Genomic DNA, 20,194 nt, shown 5'->3' with positions numbered 1-20,194 from the left:
AGAGGAGAGAAAATGGAGAAGAAGAGATGAGAGAAATTTTTCGAAAAAAATAGAGAAGAAGAAAGAAAATGGAGGAGAAGAGGAAAGAAAATGGAGGAGAAGAGGAAAGAAAATGGAGAAGAGGAGGAGAGAAAATTTTAGGAAAAAACAGAGAAGATGGGAGAAATTTTTTGAAAAGAAAAGAAAAGTAGACAAAAGAAGAGGAGAGAAAATGGAGAAGAAGAAGATAAAGAGATGTAGAGGAGAAGAAGAAGAAAGAGATGTAGAGGAGAAGAAGAAGAAAGAGATGCAGAGATGTTCGTCCAAAATGAAAAAACGAGATGCAGAGAGGAAGAAAGAGATGGAGAAAGAAGAAAAGTCAAAAAAATATAAAAAAATCTAACTTTTCAAAAAAAAAAAAAAAAGTCATAGTCCAATCAAACATACACCAAACACAAACACTGTACAAGTGTTATTCAGCTTCATAATGCATGTTCATAACATGACTGTGTCTTGCTCGGTTGGTCCTCAATGTGCCCCTAAGAGCTGACTTCTCAAGTCATGCAAAGGTCAACTACTTACTGGTTTCAAACAAGTCAAATGGAACCCACCAATGAAAAGAACAGAGGATCACAAATTCACAATCCTTATAAAAAATCTTAATTTTTCTTATGAGAGAAGACTAAATCCTGGTACTTTCCTCAGTTGTCTATCTTCCATCTCAGATCTCACCATTTCAGCGTCTGCCCACCTCCCAGTTGCTGCATAGATATTGTGAAGCATCACATGTGATCTTGAATTTTCTGGGTCCAATTCAGATAGCATCTCACTAATTTTTTCTCCAAGTTCAACATTTCCATGGATTCTACAAGCACCCAGCAAAGACTCGAGTATACTTGTTGAAGGTTTACAGGGCAGTTTTGTAACAATGCCATAAGCTTCAGTCAAGTTGCCTGTTCTTCCGAGAAGGTCCACCATGCAAGCATAGTGCTCCATTTTGGGTGATATCCCATGTTCTGCCATGGAATTGTATACCATGCGGCCTTGCTCAACCAAGCCAGAGTGGCTGCAGGCTGATAAAATACTTGAATAAGTGATGCCATTAGGTTTTGTTCCTGACAGTTTCATCTGCAAGAAAAGATCAATGGCAGCTTCACCATCCCCCTGCAAGCCATATCCATTGATCATCACATTCCAAGACACTTCATCTTTTTCAGCCAAACCATCAAACAGCTTTCTTGCAACCAATATGTTGCCACATTTTGCATGCAAATCGATTAGGGTGTTACTGATGAGCAGATCTTTGTCAAAGCCCTTTCTTATGATGTAAGCCATTACAGAATGAGCAAGGCTGAGGCTACTTAATTGAACACATGCAGAAATTAAACTCAGAACTGTTACATTGTCGGGTTCGAATCCCTTCTGAAGTAAATCAGAGAACGAGGCAACTGCAATTTTGCTATTTTTTGTTCGTATGTGCACAGAAATAATGGCATTCCACAAAGAAATATCCCCCATATTTCCCTTTTGGAAGAGTAAGAGACATGAATTTGTGTTGTCAAATCTAGCATACATGAACATAAGTGATGTAAGGAGAGGGGTTTCTTGTACTATTCCTGAAATAACGGCCATAGAATGGATAGACTTACCTTGTAATTGTGTGTAGCATGCAGCCAATAAATTTAGCAAAGTTACAAAGTTTGGTCTCTCACCACTCTTCATCATTTCACCCAACAAGACCAAAACCTTTTTCTGTAAATTGTGGTATCGGAAGCCAGTCATCAGAGCATTCCAAGACACCGAACTCCTTTTTGGCATGACTTCAAAAAGTAGCCTACCAGCATCAAGGTCTCCACAGTTGCAATACATGCTAATGAGCGAATTAACCATAGAAATATCAGAAGAGAACCCGTCTTTTATAGCGTAACCATGGATAGCCATTCCTTGCCCTAAGTTTTCCTTCTCGCTGAAACTAGGGAGTATGCTTATCAGGGTGACCAAGTCCAACTTGAAGCCCTCTTTCTGCATCTGGTGGTAAATGGGAACCGCCTTTTCCATTTCTCCACGGTGCACACAACTTGATATTAACGTATTCCATGTTATGGCATTTCTTATAGGCATTTTATGAAACAAAGTAACTGCATAGGAGAGGTGATGACAACCAGAGTAAAATGCCAACAGTGCATTTGACAGATTGAGGTTTGAGTGGCTACCCTTTCTAATGCTAAATGCATGTGCAGACCTCCCCAGCAAATCAGCCTCAAGTTTGGAGCATGCAGGAAGAATACTAACTACGGAGACTGCATCTGAATCAAATCCTGAAAACTGCATTTTCCGAAATAAATCGAGACTTAAATCCCATAGCCCGTTGTACACGTACCCAGAAATCATTGAATTCCACATAAGAAGGTTTTTACTGGGCGTCTGCTCAAAAAGATACCTGGATGAATTAATATTACCAAGCTTGGCATACATTGATACAAGGGCTGTTAGTATTGGAAGTTGATTTTCTGACCCATGCTTAATTACACCAGCATGAAGTGATTCACCAAAAGCGAGGCTGCTGGAATTCTCACATGAGGGAATAATGGACACGAAAGTGATCAAATTAGGCTGTGTGCCAACTCGAAGCATACATCGGAACATCTTGAAAGCTGACATGGCCTTCTGCCTTTGTGTGTAGGCAGAAATCATAGCATTCCAAACAACAACATTCTTTTCCAGTACAAAATCAAACAAGTTTCTAGCACCACATAAATCTTCATCCCCAGCGTACATCGAAATTAAAGCAGGAACAAGAAAATCATTGAACACTAATCCAGATTTTACAGCAAAGCAATGGAGGGACTTACCAGTATGAATACACCCCAAACGAGTGCAAACCGGAATAATGCTCGCCAGAGTGCTTAAATTTGGCTTCAAATCCATAAAAATAATCTCTCTGAAAACATCAAAGGCTTCCCAATTAAACCCATTCGACGAATAACCAGCAATCAATGCATTCCAAGGAACCAAATCTGGTTGGGGAATTCTATCAATCAGTGCACGTGCCATCTCCATACAACCAGTTCTGGCATAGAAATCAGTCAAAGCTGTCTGTATAAAAAGGTTTTGCTCAAACCCAGCTCTGAACACAACACCATGAACCTGTTTTCCAATCTTAACAGCACCCAGAGCTGCACACGCTTTAATTACAAATGGAAACGTGAAATCATCAGAAGGGCAGCCTAAAGCCCTGGAATTTAGATAGACATATAAGAGGTCTTGGTATAAGCCATCATTGCAAAGGCACCTGATTATCAGGTTCTGCAAGCCAAGGCTTGGCCTTCGGATTTGTTGGAACAAAGAGAGAGCTAAATGTGAAGCACCCAGATGAAAACAGGACCTAACAAATTGCTCTATTGGAAACACGTCGTTAACAAGTCCATGAACTATGAGAAAGGACTTGAGAGGCTTCAAGTCCTTGCTGGTTTTGCAGAGGTTTAGCAGACGAAGGAAGTGGGTGGTTTTGGCAGTGATTGAATAATGTTTGTGTCTGACAAAAGAGAATATTGACGGCGACGAAGAAGAAAGAGTGTTTAAGACTCGGAAGAAGAAACCCATTATTCCATGAAAGCTCTGAGATTAGTGACACAATGCATTATGCATGTAGGATTTGAAAACGTAGCTAACGGTTGATGCCTATATTTTGTCCTGGGTCATCTTAGGAAGACTAACTTTAGATACCAACTTGTGTACCAATTCTCTAATAGAGGTGGAGCCCACCAATACAATGAGTCTCACACTCTATTAGAGAGTTGGTACACAAGTTGGTATCTAAAGTTGGTATCCCTAATATTTTTCTTTTGTCCTCTGAGTTTGCCGCCAATTTTTCATTTCCTTTTGTTTTGGAGACCAAACGTGGATATTGGCAATTGTTAGCACTAACAATTTTGGTGGCCTAGTAATGTTGGAGCCATGTATTATTTGAAACCTGCAAATGCAATTTCTCCATTACTTTTTAAAGGGATATATTTTTATAAGAGAGAACTGCATGATGATTTTATTGGAGTGTCAACAAGTTCGAGAAATTATTATTACCTTAAAACTTGAGGTTAGCCGAAGTGGTGAAAGAGAACGGGAAAACGAGTTAGGACTACGAGCCAAGGATTTGAAATCTTTTCCATTTGTCACAAAAGAAGTAATAATAATGATACCATCAACCATGATGGTATTTTTCATACTTTCAAATATTTAAAATTTTACAGACATGTACCACCACCACACTACACTAGGCACCATGTTGTGTCTAAGATTATCATTCTACAGAAGCATGTCAAAGTGAAACAAAGAAAGGTGTTTGCTTATAGCTATAAAATACATAATAATTCTGCATCGGATCAGGCTCTCAACATCCCTGCAGAAGGCTAAAACCTTTCCAGTTCTAATACCCATATGCTGTTCTCTTCATCATCCTGATGAACTCCTCAGCATTAACTTCTCCATCACCTGTACATTTCAAGTCATAACCTTAGGGTTAGCAAAATGATAAATTTTGAGGCATTAAAAAAAATAATGGTTATATTTAAGCACGCACGATCTCGGTCTGCTTCCTCAATCATCTCTTGGATCTCTCTATCACTTAAGTTCTCCCCCAGATCCTTTGCAATATTTTTAATGTCAGCAGCAGATATCTTACCCTAAATTCAAATGTGGAAAAAAAAGAAAAAGGAATTAGGTATTGACAGATTGAAACAAATCCAACATTCAAAGTACTATCAACTGAAAGAAATGCAATATTTAGAAAGCAAACCAATACATTGTTATCTTGGTCGATGAGATGGAAGGCTTTCATGAGTTCCTCCTTTGTGTCCCGTTCCCCAATTTTGGCTGTCATCATGTGCACAAATTCATCAAAGTCAATAGCACCACTGCCATCCTTGTCAACATCTGCAATCATTTGAGTGATTTGCTGCAATGAAACAACAGATCGACATGTTAGCAATTCAGTCAATGTACCAAATACATAAGTTCAAGAAATTCAAATGCTGACAATGTTCACTTAAGAACTTGCAATAAAAATTTAAGGATGAAGTTCTAGAGAGCATAAACAAGAATGGAAAGATTAAAGTGTTGAAATCAACAAATAATCAGGAAGACAAGAAGATAGAATCCAAGCAAAACAAATGGCAAAAGATATTTAGGTCGAATTTTGGCAAAACCACACATCTGAATTATATCTAAATATTATGGGAGTGGTTTCTCAAACACACTCACATTCCAAAACACAACACACACGAACAAGTTTAACAAGTGTGTTTACATGGGTGGATAATCTAAGTTACCTCTTCTGTCATCTCGAAACCGAGAGCCCTGTGTCATAAACAAAATATAAAATCAGTTGTAAGACAATTAATCCACTGTGAAAAAGACAAGGATTCATACCTCATGGCAACATTGAGCTCCTTGGCATCAATGGTGCCTAAACAACACAACACAACAACATGGTCAAAACCAAAAACCAAAAGTTGAAGAGTATAACAACTTTAGAACCTTAATCAAAATCCCAAATTTGCCTCACCTGAGCCATCGGTGTCGAATAACTCGAACGCTTCCTTGATCTCTTGTTTCTTTTGTGTAGGTAACCCATGATGTCTCCCTCTGGGTTTTTCTTTCCTAGAGACCCCTCTGTAAAGGCTTGCCTATTTTACCCAATACCAAAATTCAAAGAACTAAGTCAGTTAAAGCCATACCCAAGACCCAAAATTTCTTGACTTCAAATTCCCAGATCTTTCTTTTCGAATTCGCATCAATCTCTCAAGACATTCATTCACATCGTTAAGTATGAAATTCCCAAAATAAGATTGAACACATATTGCATGAAAAATAATAAAGATTGAAAATTTTCAGCTGGAAATTGCATTGAGAAGCTAACCATTTATCGACGCGTTAAGTAAGAAAGTCGAAGAAAGTTTCTCTGGATGAATTTGATCTTCCTATCCCCACAAGCTTAGAAGCTCTCTGTTTGTTTTGTAAATCAAATTTGGGAAAGGACATGAATGTTTTAGGGGTTTTTATACTGAGTCAGATTGGGCTTGATTAGTTAATGTCAAATAAGGCCCAGTTTCATGGTCAACTGAAATCTAACCATAATGTCATGTTTACTAATTTGTAGTTAAATTAGGAGAAATTAAATTAATGACCGGTTGGATTAAGGAGAATTAGATTTTGGATTCCTATTGAAGTTGTTTACTAAACCATATAAATTGAGGAGAGTTAGATTCCGGATTCCTATTGAAGTTTTACTAAATCATATACATTGAGGTGAGTTAAATTCCGGATTCCTATTGAAGTTTTACTAAACCATATGAAATTGAGGTTAAAGTGAATATAATTACTAAAATGTCATTGTGTTGGGTTAAGGTAGATGGAAAATTTTAAAATTTTAAAATTGTGTGAGGATATAATTGGTATTTTTAAAAAAAAAAGAATTCCTAATAGGTTAGTTCTCCAGAAATTAGAATATCACCTCCCATCCAAGAATTGAATTCCTCAAAAATCAGGAATTTAATTCCTAATTTTGTATGAGTCCGACTTACTTTTTAATTCCTTGATGTGAAGTAAACACAAGAATCCTCCATAATTAAAATTTAATTCTTGATTTAAATTTCAAAACCTGATTAATAAACACACCATGAATGTAGGGAAGCAAACACTAAAACTCGAGTATATGCATAAATAATTTTTATTACTTGAGTTATAAATTTATTTTTTTTTTTGTGTTACGCCCTTTTCGTCAATTTCAACCAAATATTACAGTAACTAGTTTTAGTTCGTTGAAAGTACTTGTTATTGAAAAACGATTATGCGGTGTTATCGCCACACTAGTAATATGCAGAGTATGGTCAAGGCAGGGAAAGGGGTGGGAGTGTGGACTGTTAGGACTTAGGAAGGAGGGTCCGGTTGTCCCCTCGATGACATGGAGGTCCAGTCAGTTTTTATTTTTTGGTTTGAAGAATTTTTTTTTTAATATTATTTTTTTCTTAATTTTTAAGCATCAAAATGAGATTTTTAATCTTTGTGTTGAGTGTCAACTTAAGTACTCATTTATTAATTGCTTAGGAGGAATACGTAATTTTCAGTGTGATAGTAACACCGTATAACTAAAGTGGTATAAAAACAAAGAAAAGAAACATTTACATGATATATATATATAAATTACAGGATATATAACAATTTTCACCACTACATATATGGATAAAGGGGTACCATTTTATAGAGGGAAGAATATGATGTAGAAATTCACAAGTTTATATTTCATAGACAATTTGGTGAAGATTTTGAAAGTGCTAAAACATTGGCCCTTTTTAAAGCTACTTCAGCTTGCTTTCCTCCCTGCTTGCTAGCTTTGATGTCCTTCCTTGGGTGCAGGTTTCTTTCCAAAACTTGGCAGGAAGTCCTCGCTGGGGTATTGGAAATGGGTCATAATGAACCCCACCGGACCCTAATACTTCCCACCTGCACCAGATCAACACCATCTCTTTCTCAATATATAATATTAATTAATATGCGGCATTAGTTTTTTTTATTAATTAATTAAACCAAGAACAAATGTGCAGTTCTCTTTTTAATTCATGATTTGATTTACGTTACCTGAACTTGTTAACAAGATGGTGGATAAAAATGAGTGTTTGTAGCTTGGCAACTTCATTTCCTGGGCACGTGTGGAGTCCATTGCCAAATGGCATGTATGTGTTGGGTTTTATTCCAAGCTTCATGCAATCAAATGGAAGCTCATGAATTAGTTTTTCTCTTATACATTCAAACAGGAAATTATGAAAGAGAACAGAAGAGATAAAGCTAGGGATTAAATTTCAATTAGGTTATATCTCTCAAGTCTTTCATACCTCAAATCTTGATGGATTGAATTTATGCGGATCAACGAAAAAATCAGGATTGTGATGAATGTTACGGAACAAAGGCAGTACCTTCCATCCCTTTGGGATTAAGTATCCTGTTGTACACGGCAAACTCAACTAAGTTAACGTACGTACTATTTTATAGGATTTTTTGTCTTTTTTGTTTCTTTTTTTCTTTTTTTGTAAGGTAAAGTTTTTCTAATTAAAATTAATTTCACTACTCCAGAGTTTTAGCATGCCATGCATGAGAAATAATGTGCCCATATACTTACAGGGTTGGAAAAGGACTTATACAGTTCGTGTGGCTTTTAATAGAGTGGGGCTCGTGTGCCATGTTTTTATTTTGTTTCTATACTTAATTTTCCTGAATAATTGAGTTGGAATCTATCCATTTTCAGGCGATGTCATCTGTCACCAACAGTGTTAAGCACTTTTACTGTCGTTTTCAAAGCTTCAATGATTCGTGTACGTGCACGGTGCATGGTAATTAAACTCTTGCCAGTTTTTTCTTTTTTCTTCAGTTTTTTAGGTACAGGCCAAACACCCTCAGAAATTCATAAAAGTTTACCAGATTCTCATATGATTTCCGTTGGATAAAGAATGAGATTATTCTAAGCCTACCTTTATATTTAACATCTTCGACTGCTTCTCTAAAGGTGAAAGAGATGATGCTTGCCATCCTCAAGCTCTCCTTTATAGCCTGAGATCATACAAAGCTTCTCATTTAAAGTGACCTTAATACATGCAAATCACTATATATATACATATATAGAAAATCTCTTTATAAACACAAAAAGAAAAGTTTATTATGCACTTGTGAAACTGTAATTTGTCGGTAAAAACGAATAAGAAGCCAAGATTTTCTCGAAAAGTACTGTCAAATTCTACTTACCCTGCTGGTAAGGGGCATGTTTCTAGTCTGAGCCCAACTCAGCATATGGTTTCCTCCTTCATTTGACTCAAAAATGGCCTTCTGCTCAATCTATATTAACGCTAATTTCCCATTAACGTTCCATGGCATTGGTACTAATTAAGTTTTTTGTCACAAAAATGGGGCCATGCATGCTATAAATTCTGACCTGGATAGCTTCTCGAGTGTTTGAGTCATCGTGAATGTATTTGATCATCCAAGTTAGGAGACTGGCTGTGGTGTCCTGAGCGGCAAACATTACCCCGATGATGTTGTCCACGATTTGATTGTGCGTTAAGGTTTGTCCCTTCTCATCCTTGAAGTTCAGTAGGCTGCCCAATAGATCTCTCTGCAACAAACTCTTTTCCTCTCTTTCCTTTATTATCTCACTGACAATTAAGCTTAGTCTTCTCCTTGCCTTTACAAATGAATTTAGATTCCCATTCCCCCACAAAAGATATTGAGCAAGAGAATATTAAACATTAAAAGAAAAGAGAGTAACTTAGTTTGATTAGTTTACCTCCTGAAGAGATTAAGATACAATTAAACTTAATCCATGATCATGGCATTGCTATGCTTACCAAGACCGATTTATTGTACGAAGAGCCAGGTAGGTTTGTGGGGAAAGAATTCTAACCTTTGTCTAGTGTGTAGTAGTTTTCCCTGAGCAGTTCTTTGTGGTGGTGATTCTTCAAGTGACCAAAGATAAACAAGACAGCAACATCAAATGTGAACTGCCATCATGCAGAGTAAACACCCGTAGATATTGAAGAATTCATTAGTTAAAGCAGCATATTGATTCAAAACCCCTTGAGTTTAAGAACATAACAAGTTAATTATATTAGGCATTAAAAAAGTTTTTATTTGGAGGTAAAAAAATTAGGTTTACCAAAAATGGAATTGTTTAAAAGTTTATGTAGGAAAAAAAAAAAACACTAAATGTACACGTGCATTTTACTTAATATTTAGTTTGAGTGTAAACCCTATGTTTATATCATTTTAAACTTTCCAATATAAACGAAAACTTCAAGTTTCGAACATAATACAAGTCAATATCAACACAGAAAATATAAGTAGATTATCCGAACAGTTAACTTTTGCTAACTTATCAAAAAAGAAAGAAAGAAAGAAAGAAAGAAACTTTGCCCAACCTTCTTTAATTCATAAAAGGTGTTAACAACTTTTCCAGACCATGAATCCAAGAGAGAAATGGCAATGGCTTCAATATCTGGGACCAAGTTCCGGGTAACATCCAAGGACAATGAAGCTTGAACCAATCTTCTTATTTGTGCATGGTAGTCGTTTTGGTGAAAGAAAAGTGCTGAAGGACCAATTAATTTTTCTTTACTTTGAGGGTAAGTGGGTTTAAACAAGTGTGCTTGAGTCACCAACACAAACCTCACTGCCTCTGGGCTAGATAGCATTACACAAGGACTTCCAAGTATGTGAGTCTTGAAAACTTCTCCATACCTATATGTGTATGTATAAATATATATATATATACATACACCATATAAATTAATTATATAATTAATTGAATTATTAAGATCTTAATTCAGTCTTGAAAAGTAGTGAATTTGATTAATTACCTGTTTTGCCTAGTGGCAAAGAAGACATTTGGGTTTTGAGAGTAGAGTTGCAGGGTTTCACCTAGATAGGGCCAACCCATAGAGCCTGGAGGTAGAATGGGTGTGGGTTTTCTTGATCTCAATTGTTTTGCAAGTAAGAAGATGAATGAGAGTAGAGCAAAAAGAAAAGGATAGTAGAGAAGAAAAGTGTTCATATCTGAAGACACTCTCTCTGACTGAGATAGCTAGGAAAAGGCAGTGAGTAAAAGTGTGGCCTAAGGGATGGGTTCTGCTTAATTATATAGGGTGAGTAGAAGGCAGACTGTGACAATATGATTATGTGAGTTATTCTCTGCCATCCAATTTCAGTGGACACTACTTGCTTGCCTGCAACTTAGGCAAATTGGATGGGTCTAAATACTACTACAAGTCCAATTTTTTTAAACCAAATTTTGGTGATTAAATGATGCAACATGTTTTATTTATTTAAATTCAAACTCGCTTGTAAATATGAGTTAAGTTAATTCTCAAAAATGAATCACCGATAAAAGTGACCCGAAATAGGTTGAGCACCCTACCCGTAATTTTGACAGCTTTCGAGAAGAAATACGATAATTACGGTGGTTATTGGCATCGAGGGTTGGGTGGGTTACGGCACTAAACATTTTCCTTGTTTCTTTTTTTTCTAGTGTTACCACACTGAAAAAATCACATGGACATTAGATTGGCGCTTGACGTTTGGTTTGGTTTATATAGCTACACTTGCATATCAAACTTGTTTAGGGGTCATGAATTGCATATGGAACTATATACATAACAAACATCGAAACCTCTAGGTTTTTAATCGGATCAAATCAAATACGATGTTCTCTTTTGTTTTGTTTTTTTTTTTTCTGGCGAACTCAACTACTAAAATGCCACTATCAATTTCATTGTCCAAGGCGGTTACCGTTGCGGATGGACAAGGTCTTCCACAAAACTCATCGGACGGCGGGCATGACATCTGCCGAACCACGTGGGGACTTAAGTCGGTGGTGCAGACATGGAAAGTACTAGAATGGGATCCACTCCAGCTGGACGGTCCTTGATACATTTCTGATAAGCTCGAGATGTCAATCTCAACGGTTAGGACGTTAGGTGGCTGTCATGATTTGATTTTACTGTACATGAATGGCGCCTGATGTACAAGATCAAAAGATGCTACATGAGAGTTGGGACCAGAGAGTCTAGAAGCTACTCATGCCCTTGCCTTTGGGCCTTGTGGTTGAAAACACACTAGATTTTATCACTTTGTGTGGAAAGATTCAACCAAACCAAGCCACTACCACATAAAATTAGTCAAATTTTCATCAATAATGACATATAAGTTATAACAAATGAGTAAAAAAAAAAAAAGAGAGATGGTAAGTAAATCGTGTGGAAAGAAATTAAACACCACCATTTCAGTTGGATTTGAAATTAATCTCGAAATTTTGATTCGTGGAGACCTTAATGTTTGGTCTCTCTCACATATAAACAAATGAAACACTGTGACTTCAATTGGATCCGAAAGAATCTCAAAAAAATTTCCTAGGCTTGCCTCTTGGAGGAAGTTCAAACCACAAAGCTTATGAATTATGTCATTTCTTTGGAGTTGTGTTGGGTGATTTTATGTGATATGATATGAGGTTAGTTACTATTGGAACTTGGAATGGTTTAGGCAAGAGTGAAAATATTTGTAGCACCATATTTTCCTTTTAAAGGCAACAAATGTGGTTATTTGTACAAGTATTCATAGCCCAATCCAAAAGAAGATGATTTCAAGCTAAAATTTATACAATTCTCGTTGTTTTTTTTTTCTTATTTAAACTCAGGTAAACACATCAGACTTTGCCAAATCCTTCCTATTAATATCATATCACTGGTATTTGTTATCTTCCACATTGATCAAATCAAGCACATTAGTCCCATGCTTGATCTGATCATACCCTATAAACTTCTTTAATGGCACCCAATACTCGATCAGCAGCATCAGGCCCAAACAATCTAGGAAAATTGGACCCCAAATCAATCTCAATAGTCTTCCTCTTGATCAAATCATCCCTCTTCTTTAGGTAAGCCCTCTCATCCTCTTCCACTTCTCTCTTCCCACAAGCACATTGATCCAGCCAAATTCCCAGCACCTCCTTTGCAATGGGACCCACATGGTTCTCTATGATCTCCTCCAGGCTTTGTCCCTGCCCATCAGCCTCTGCTTCAATCCGAACCAAAATGGCTGTTGGAGACACAACACTGCGGATGTATAGCGCTGAGGAGAAGTAGGGTTTAGCCTCAGCAAGTTTGTCAAGCCTTTGCCTGGGTGTGTCCAGTTGGGTGTCTTGATAAAATGTTTGCAGGTAGTCAGGGTGGAGGACAAGGTCTTTTCTGGGAGGCAAGTCAAGGATGAGGACCAGGGAGGTTGGGCTGCTCTGGATGAGCTCAAGTAGGAAATTTGGTGCATCTGTGGTTTGGTTCAGATAGGATGAGAGGCTTGTAATGTTCAATGCTCCACCTGTTGGTAGCTCACAGTGCAGCCAACTTCCTAATATGAAATCAACCTGAAACATAAATGTCAATTAAGAGGTATAAAATTATTCATCCCTAGACCATGTATATGTAAGAATCAAAAAGTTTATCTACGAACTTCAAGAGCAAAGTCTAAGGTATATGTACTAAGTTTTATTTTATTTTTTTGGCATATGGAGTTAGGCAAAAGATTGTTTCGTACCCGCTACTAATATGCAGTACTTGTTACATCGTCGATATTTAGTCAGTATATTTTTATGCAACTGATATTGAAGAAGGTGGATTCGAACACAAGACTTTGAATGCAAAGTAATTATCCAATTTCAGCCCCCCCCCCCCCCCCCCCCCCAAAATGATCCATAAATGAAAGAAATCAACCCAATTTACTCTCATAAGCTAATCACCCATTTAAAACCCAGTTTGCATCAAACCATTACTTATCCACATTTTCACTTAATGAAGTGTCCAAGTTAGCACCAAATAACCACACATTGTTAAGTAGCACAAGTAATTAATTATATGCATCACCCATGATTTTGTTTGTGAAAAAAAGAACAAGAAGAAACAGAGGGATTGAGAAAAATTACAGGGGAGGAGGCGAGGCCGGATCTGATGTGGAGGGATGCATGGTTGGTGCCAGTCTCGTTCTGGTAGTATTGTACGTCGGGAGGGAGGGTACAAGGGAGGAGCTCCGAGCCAAGGCGCGTCTCTAATGTCGATACAAGATCAACCATGAGGTTCCTGTGTGGGGCCGACACGTAGGGGAAGTCTGTGAACTTTATTTTGCTCGCTTGGTTGTGAATGTCCATGGGAGATGATGCGGCGCGGATGCAGGAGGGCCTTGAGAGAAGTGTAGATGAAGGTGAAGAAGAAGCAGGGCGAGGGAAAGAGGAGGAGGGCGGTGGTGGAGTCTGTAAAATGTGGCGGAAGATAGCAGCCATTCATTCAGTGTTCAGTGGCTTTCGTGTTATCTATGAGTCTCGTGCGATATTTATGTGGCCGAAAATATACTTTTAAAATATATTAATATTTAAATAGTATAGCCGGGCGGCTATACTAATATATTTTAAAAGTATAGCCGTGCGGCTATATACTAATATATTTTAAAAGTATAGCCGTGCGGCTATAATCTTTAAATACTTAACTTATTGCAATTATATTTATTCCATTATTTTCCCGCCACCGATCTCCTGTTCAATTCACTTTCGTTTGTACACAGTTCAACCTCTCTAAGACGACACTGTTTTTCATTTCAGATTCAATACTTTGCTGCCTTAATAATCGGTGATCATTTGTTTTTTTTTTTACAATGTAATTTTACTTTACATTTGTGACCCCGGGTTTTGATATTGCGCTGAATTGCTTCATTTTCGGAGTTCTCTGTTCTGGATATAGAGGTATTCTTCGTTTCCAATCTTTACCTCTTGTTTTGTTGCTGAGAAAGCTGTGGCGAAGATAGAATTGAAAAAGAGAGTTTGAACTTTGGCTACTTTTTGTTGTAATTTGGGTTCTTTCTTAATACAGTTTGTTTCTTCTATAAAAAAAAAAACAAAAAAACAAAAAGAGTTTTAACTGTAATGGTCTCTGTTGCCTTTTTGTTTTTAGGTATAAAAAATTCAACTCTACTTTGCTGAGTACTTGTGTAGAGCTTAGTTGAAGATAATCTGCGTCTTTGAAGATACTGCATATGCATTTGGAACTGGAGTTTCAAGAATGCCCTCTTTAGATTATAAAAAGTTTAGGGGGAGGAGAGGCTATCCATCCCAAGGCCAAGGACATACCAAAGCCTCTTTGAGGACTTACAAATTGAGTCTTAGCCTCATTTTTTGTTTTTACAATTTACTCACCAAGATGAAATTGTCGGTAGCTTAATTCGAACCTAGGCCTTGATAGCGAAGAGAACGATCCTTACCAACTCAACGAATCCTCGTTAGCAATAATGCCCTCTTTAGTTACTCACATTTTGTAGAAAAAAAAGAGGAAAGAATTTAATAGAAATTGGAACCTACTTTTTTGGTTATTTTGGTTTAAGAAAGCTAAAAGTGTTAGTTCAACGAAATATGAGCATTTGCTTTAGTTAGTTTTGTGTCGAAAGCTAAAAGTGTTAGTTCAAAGAATGAAGACAGTTCCCTTAATTGCCTCAATTTGAGATCAAACAAAATCTAGAATCATGAATCCAAATTCATTTACAAGAAAAGTGGAAAATGATTATGAAGTTTCAAATGATGGGGGGCAGAGGGACCCTTTTGAGTCGGATTGCCTTTTGATCTCCACAGCCCAAAGTAGCAGCATTTGAACAGCAGACTTCCAATTCAAAAACCATTCATCCTTATTTCAACTACAATATTACACAACCGTAACTTTTCTGTCTATTGCTTCTTTACGGAACTACCTTAACCGTTTGGTGTTTCATGTAAAATTAAAACAACTTCTACAGTAACAAAGTTTTTCAACATCATCCGGGCAGGCGCACAGACCTTACCATACACGCCTGCCCCCACTTTTCAGCTAGCTCAGTTGCACACCTTCCCGCTCTTCACCATCGGCGCGCCGAACTCCGCGCTCTTCATCTTCTTCGCGTAGGTCCCGCCAACACCAATACCAACCCCAAATTTCTCATCTCGCTCCGTTCTCTTACTCTTCTTCTTCTCGTTCCCTTTCACCCAAACTCCAAACAGCTTCAAGCCCTCCTTTTGTTTTCCGTCGTCATCGTCATCATCAGCAGCGTCATTCTCATCACGATCAAAATCGAGATCATCATCTTCATCTTCATCTTCATCACGGGTGGGCACATAGCTTCCTTGCCGCATGATGCGATTGATCTGATCGGGCCCCACTTTCAGGTAATCCATCAGGAATCCCACGAGCTCGTCGCATTGCTTCTTCGTCTGCGCCAGCTCCGAGCTCAAATTCTCGTTCTCCTTCTTCAGTTTCTCGTTCTCGCCCGACAAATCAGACGCTTGACCCATTGCCGCCGTCTCCACCGACCCCGGGTTCTTCGAGTCCGGCGACGACGTCGAAGTCGACGCCATCTCCTCCCCCGAGTTCGATGGAGTCGACGGCCCTCCGGATTTCTCGCTGGCCGTAGCCTTCCCCGGCCCTGCCGTCACCGATTTCCGGCGACGGATTTCGGAGAGGAGCTCCTTCTGCCCTCGCCGGAAGTTGTCGTTCGCGAACTCCCATTGGTCCGGCACCGTCTTTCGAAAGCCCTGTAATTGAAGCAAAACGCACGCTTAGTTAATTGATAATTAAAATTTAACACGTCCACGGAATATTTGATTAATTTGGAAACTTCGATTTTCCGCCGTCGTATTTGGAAAAATGGAGGCAGATGGGCCACGTTTGCAATTTTTTATATTATTGAGTTGCACAACCGATAATTTAGAAAAATTATAAAATACTACAGTAATATAACTACATAAACGAGATGATTTCTTTTTCTCTTTCTTTTAGATCCTACTATCTTACAATTTACATAAAATAATTTTGCATAATTGATGTCATCTTTGATTAATATAACACAAAAATCAACCATAATTTTTTGTTCTTATCTAAAAAATTACTCAGTCGCAGTTTCCCCGTTAATGGATTGATAATTATTTGTAGTTTATTCCTGGTCACAATTTCAACACCAACAAAAAATGGAAAGGCTCAACCAATACCCAGTTGCAAATAAACAAATTGTATTGACCATTTGCAATTATTTTCAACGTTTTTTTTTTTTTAAATTGACAAGAAAGCTTCACCAACTATTTTTATAATAAAAAAAAGAGAACAAGAATCTCTATGGAAAATTATCAATTTCTAGTTTTGATCTCATCTTTGTAACTAATATGTAAAATTGAACATATATTGGCGCAAATGTAAAAACAGTAAATTTAAAATAAATAAATAACCAAACCAACGTAATTTAAGATGGTAAATAAAACTAAATTTCGTTTGGTGTAGAGTAGTCGCATAATCCTCAAAGACATAGTTCGGTAGTTATAACAAAAAAAGGTAAATAACAGAAATTAATTACTCACATAGGTGTTAAGCTGGCGGACGAAGCTTGAGAAATTGTTGTGCTTGAAATATTTAGGCAACATATCCCTGGCAAAATCCACAGTCTTCCAAACAACAAACGTTGTCCCGCTTTCGTTCCACGAGATGACATCGTCCCAGCTCGGATCGTCCACCAACTGATACGTCTTGGTCAAAAACGGCGCCGGAACGGACCTTTGCGCCATCTTCAACCGATGGATACAGAAAAAAAAAAAAAAGATACAATAATAAAGACGCAAAAAGTGAAAAAAAAAACTTTGGTTACAAAATGTAATTGAGCTAGCAAAACCCACAACCGCTTTTGGTTTTGGGGATTGATTGAACTAATGGGTTAGTTTGGTTAGGAATTTAGGATGAGGAGGAGGGATTAGGACAACTAAAAAGGAGAAGGGCAGTGAGGAACTCCCAGCCCCAGCAGTAAAACCCAGAAAGGAAGAAGCGCGACAGGACGGTGTTGGTTCGAGCTTTGCCTCTACCAGCTTCCATGGCGATGGCGGTTTTGGGGTGGAAGCAGAACCAAGACCATAACTCTTGTTTCAGTTTCTTTCTCAAGGCTCAAACAAAAGCTAAGCAAATACAAACTCTCATCTACCGCATTCGTGTACGTGTGTGTCTCTTATAATGGAGGAAGAGCCCACAACAAAATTAAAGAAAGTGACGCGGGTTCTAGAAATTTTTAGAAACCAACACTTTCTTCCTTATAAATATAATATAAAATGGTACGGTAATTTTTCTTTTTCTTTTTCTTTTTTTGCTAGATTTATGTTTGAATCTAGTCCTTATCTCGTCAGACTCCGAAGAAATTATAAATTAGTACTGTATTATTATGTTTTCGTTGAAAATATATCATGTCATTTTTAAAAATAAATAATAATTTTTTTTTTACTGGTGGATGAAATACTTTTTTTTTAACTTTAAAAAATATATATATTTTATTTTAAAAAAAGAAATAACTTAAAGAAGCGGCCAGAAATCACCTCCCACCACAACTCAATCCCCATCCTCACACAGCCACCCAACCCAATGGCCCATGGATTAAGAAAATAAAAATTAAGAAAGCAAGCTCATTTAGGTAAGTACTATTAGTTGACGTGGTGGTACGATACTACTGACTAGTAACATGATATAAATGCACATGTAAAAGTGAAGTGTCTGAATAGAACGCATGAGTGACACGTTAAGTAACAAATTGTATTCTTGTTAGTTCGTGAAATGCATCAGCAACTCGTCGAAATGCGTATAATTTAGACATTTTATTCAAATGTTTCATATATAATGTTTTAATAATAAAATTATGATGTAAATGCATTTTATTTGAGTTTTTTTCTTTTTAAAAAGGATAATCTTTTTAATAACGGATAGCTAACGAATTTAGTTGATCTAATGAGTTGAATATTCATTCAATATTTATTATAATTAAATTTCTAAATGGGTGAAACGAGTTATATTGTATTACTTGTTATTATGTCGGTTGTTTTTTGTATTTAGATTTTTTTACCCGTCAATTTAACATGTCTTTTTCAAATTGAACTAATTTTCACATCACGCAAACCTAACCAACACATGACCATTTACAATATCCTTGTTAATTGTATATCTAAATAAGAATCAATTTAATTGAGGATTTTTTTATTTTATTTTAAGATTTTTTATTATTAAGAGATGTAATATCATACTAAACTCACACACACTACACAGATGTAAATTTAATCTAGATTCATAAGATAACATCATAAACATTTTACCTTCCTACATTTTGTGATAGATTTGATATATATAAATATATATATATATATATATATAAAAGAAACCCCACCACACGAACCCCACTTTAGTTGTGTTTCAAAGATGAGATAATTAAAAGTGCTTAGCTTAGGACAAGGGGACCAACAACACGCTTTTTCTTTCTTGAAGAAAATTATGAGAGAGGTGGATCCATTTTAATATATATCTCTAATGGGAATATAGGTAGGAGTTCTTTGATCGCTTCTTTCTTCTTTGAGGGGGAAGCTTCTACTCCATTTCTTAAGATTAGAGGGTGGTCGTCGATCTCTCACTTGCATCAATCAATCTCCATCCACGTGGCATTCACCGTTTTTTTACTTTAAACAATGTGTAGAGAGACTTTAGAAGAAGAAGAAGAAGAAGAAGAAAGAAGCATTTTTCTTAAGCGGGACAAGAATAACAGGTTTAAATATAGACTTATATTGGCCAACAAGTCGATCAAGAGCCTTTTCTCTCCTCACCTAACTCCTTCAAACTTTGATTAATTTCTTCCTTTCTTCGTTACCCCTTTTTTTTAAAAAAAAATTGACAAACAACTATAGACCCCGTGACCGAGAGAGACTTTCATGCACGGGGATAGCATTTTTTGCTATTCCCGACTAATAGCGCAATAACACGCGATATAATTTTTTAACATATTATTACATTATTGGTCAAAGATAGTAAAATAATGTTATCCCTATTATAAGAAAGTTTTTCTGCTCGTGACCGTCCAAACAAATAGTTGTTGTTGAAACTTTAAAGAATAAAAGCAAAAAGTTAACCTTAATATCCAATCTGAATTATTTGCCAAAAGAAAAAATCTCATTTGATTTATATAGTATAGTTTTATTAAACTAAATGAAAACAAAAGCTCACACACCACAAAAAACATATATAAAGGATTTTTAAAAGCAAAATCAAAATTTGAGGAGCGTAAAATGATTTTTTAAAGATGTATAATGATATATTGTTAGTCATAAGACACCTCTTTCCTCTTTCTTTTAAAACTTGATATATTTTGGTGCCTCGATGGATTTTTAAAGGAAGATATAAGTATTTGGAGAGAGGGAGATTTCACATCTATATTTTAATATCTTATCTCTCTAATTAAAAACAAACAGCCTAATGACATCTAGCTACTGCATAGTTTGATGTTCCAATTACTTCAACTATATATATATATATATATATATATATACAGTCCCCTTCTATTGAGGGATCCCTCAAATAATTTTATTTGAGGGACGCCCTTTAAGGTACCCTACAATTTTTTTCCCAATGATCCAGACCATTTATTTTTTAGGTCTTCATTTATAGATCATCCTTACAAAAAATTAGACAAATCGGAAACCGTTTCGACATCCAATTGTGTCTTACAAAATCAATGAACACGGTGCTTCAAGAAAATGCTAAAATTTCAATAACTTAATTGAGTGGTCAAATGATATCGGATTCAAGTGATTTTTTGTAGAGATGATCTTTGA

The 20,194-nt window shown here is 36.6% G+C and overlaps 4 protein-coding genes and 1 pseudogene across 4 annotated transcripts; all 5 read right to left on the bottom strand.

Annotated features, from left to right (window-relative positions):
• Positions 649 to 3,582, bottom strand: LOC18769715 (putative pentatricopeptide repeat-containing protein At3g05240). The gene has a single exon (XM_020569002.1). The coding sequence runs from the start codon at positions 3,580 to 3,582 to the stop codon at positions 649 to 651; it is 2,934 nt and encodes a 977-aa protein (XP_020424591.1).
• LOC18769161 (probable calcium-binding protein CML20) lies at positions 4,158 to 6,007 on the bottom strand. Its single transcript, XM_007202608.2, has 7 exons — positions 5,894 to 6,007; positions 5,540 to 5,660; positions 5,404 to 5,440; positions 5,304 to 5,331; positions 4,778 to 4,930; positions 4,556 to 4,658; positions 4,158 to 4,467 (listed from the first exon to the last, which is right to left on the bottom strand). The coding sequence occupies exons 1-7, from the start codon at positions 5,894 to 5,896 to the stop codon at positions 4,403 to 4,405; spliced, it is 510 nt and encodes a 169-aa protein (XP_007202670.1). The 5' UTR covers positions 5,897 to 6,007; the 3' UTR covers positions 4,158 to 4,402.
• On the bottom strand, positions 6,914 to 10,607 carry LOC18769492 (annotated as a pseudogene).
• LOC18769442 (red chlorophyll catabolite reductase, chloroplastic) lies at positions 12,070 to 13,895 on the bottom strand. Its single transcript, XM_007202364.2, has 2 exons — positions 13,487 to 13,895; positions 12,070 to 12,931 (listed from the first exon to the last, which is right to left on the bottom strand). Exons 1-2 carry the CDS (start codon positions 13,838 to 13,840, stop codon positions 12,317 to 12,319), a joined length of 969 nt encoding a protein of 322 aa, XP_007202426.2. The 5' UTR covers positions 13,841 to 13,895; the 3' UTR covers positions 12,070 to 12,316.
• On the bottom strand, positions 15,026 to 17,550 carry LOC18769662 (heat stress transcription factor B-1). The gene is made up of 2 exons (XM_007202310.2): positions 16,925 to 17,550; positions 15,026 to 16,108 (listed from the first exon to the last, which is right to left on the bottom strand). Exons 1-2 carry the CDS (start codon positions 17,126 to 17,128, stop codon positions 15,413 to 15,415), a joined length of 900 nt encoding a protein of 299 aa, XP_007202372.1. The 5' UTR covers positions 17,129 to 17,550; the 3' UTR covers positions 15,026 to 15,412.

This window comes from Prunus persica, chromosome G7 (genome assembly GCF_000346465.2).
Source record: "Prunus persica cultivar Lovell chromosome G7, Prunus_persica_NCBIv2, whole genome shotgun sequence".
Lineage (NCBI taxonomy): Eukaryota > Viridiplantae > Streptophyta > Magnoliopsida > Rosales > Rosaceae > Prunus > Prunus persica.
This window is presented reverse-complemented; position numbering and strand designations above follow the sequence as displayed.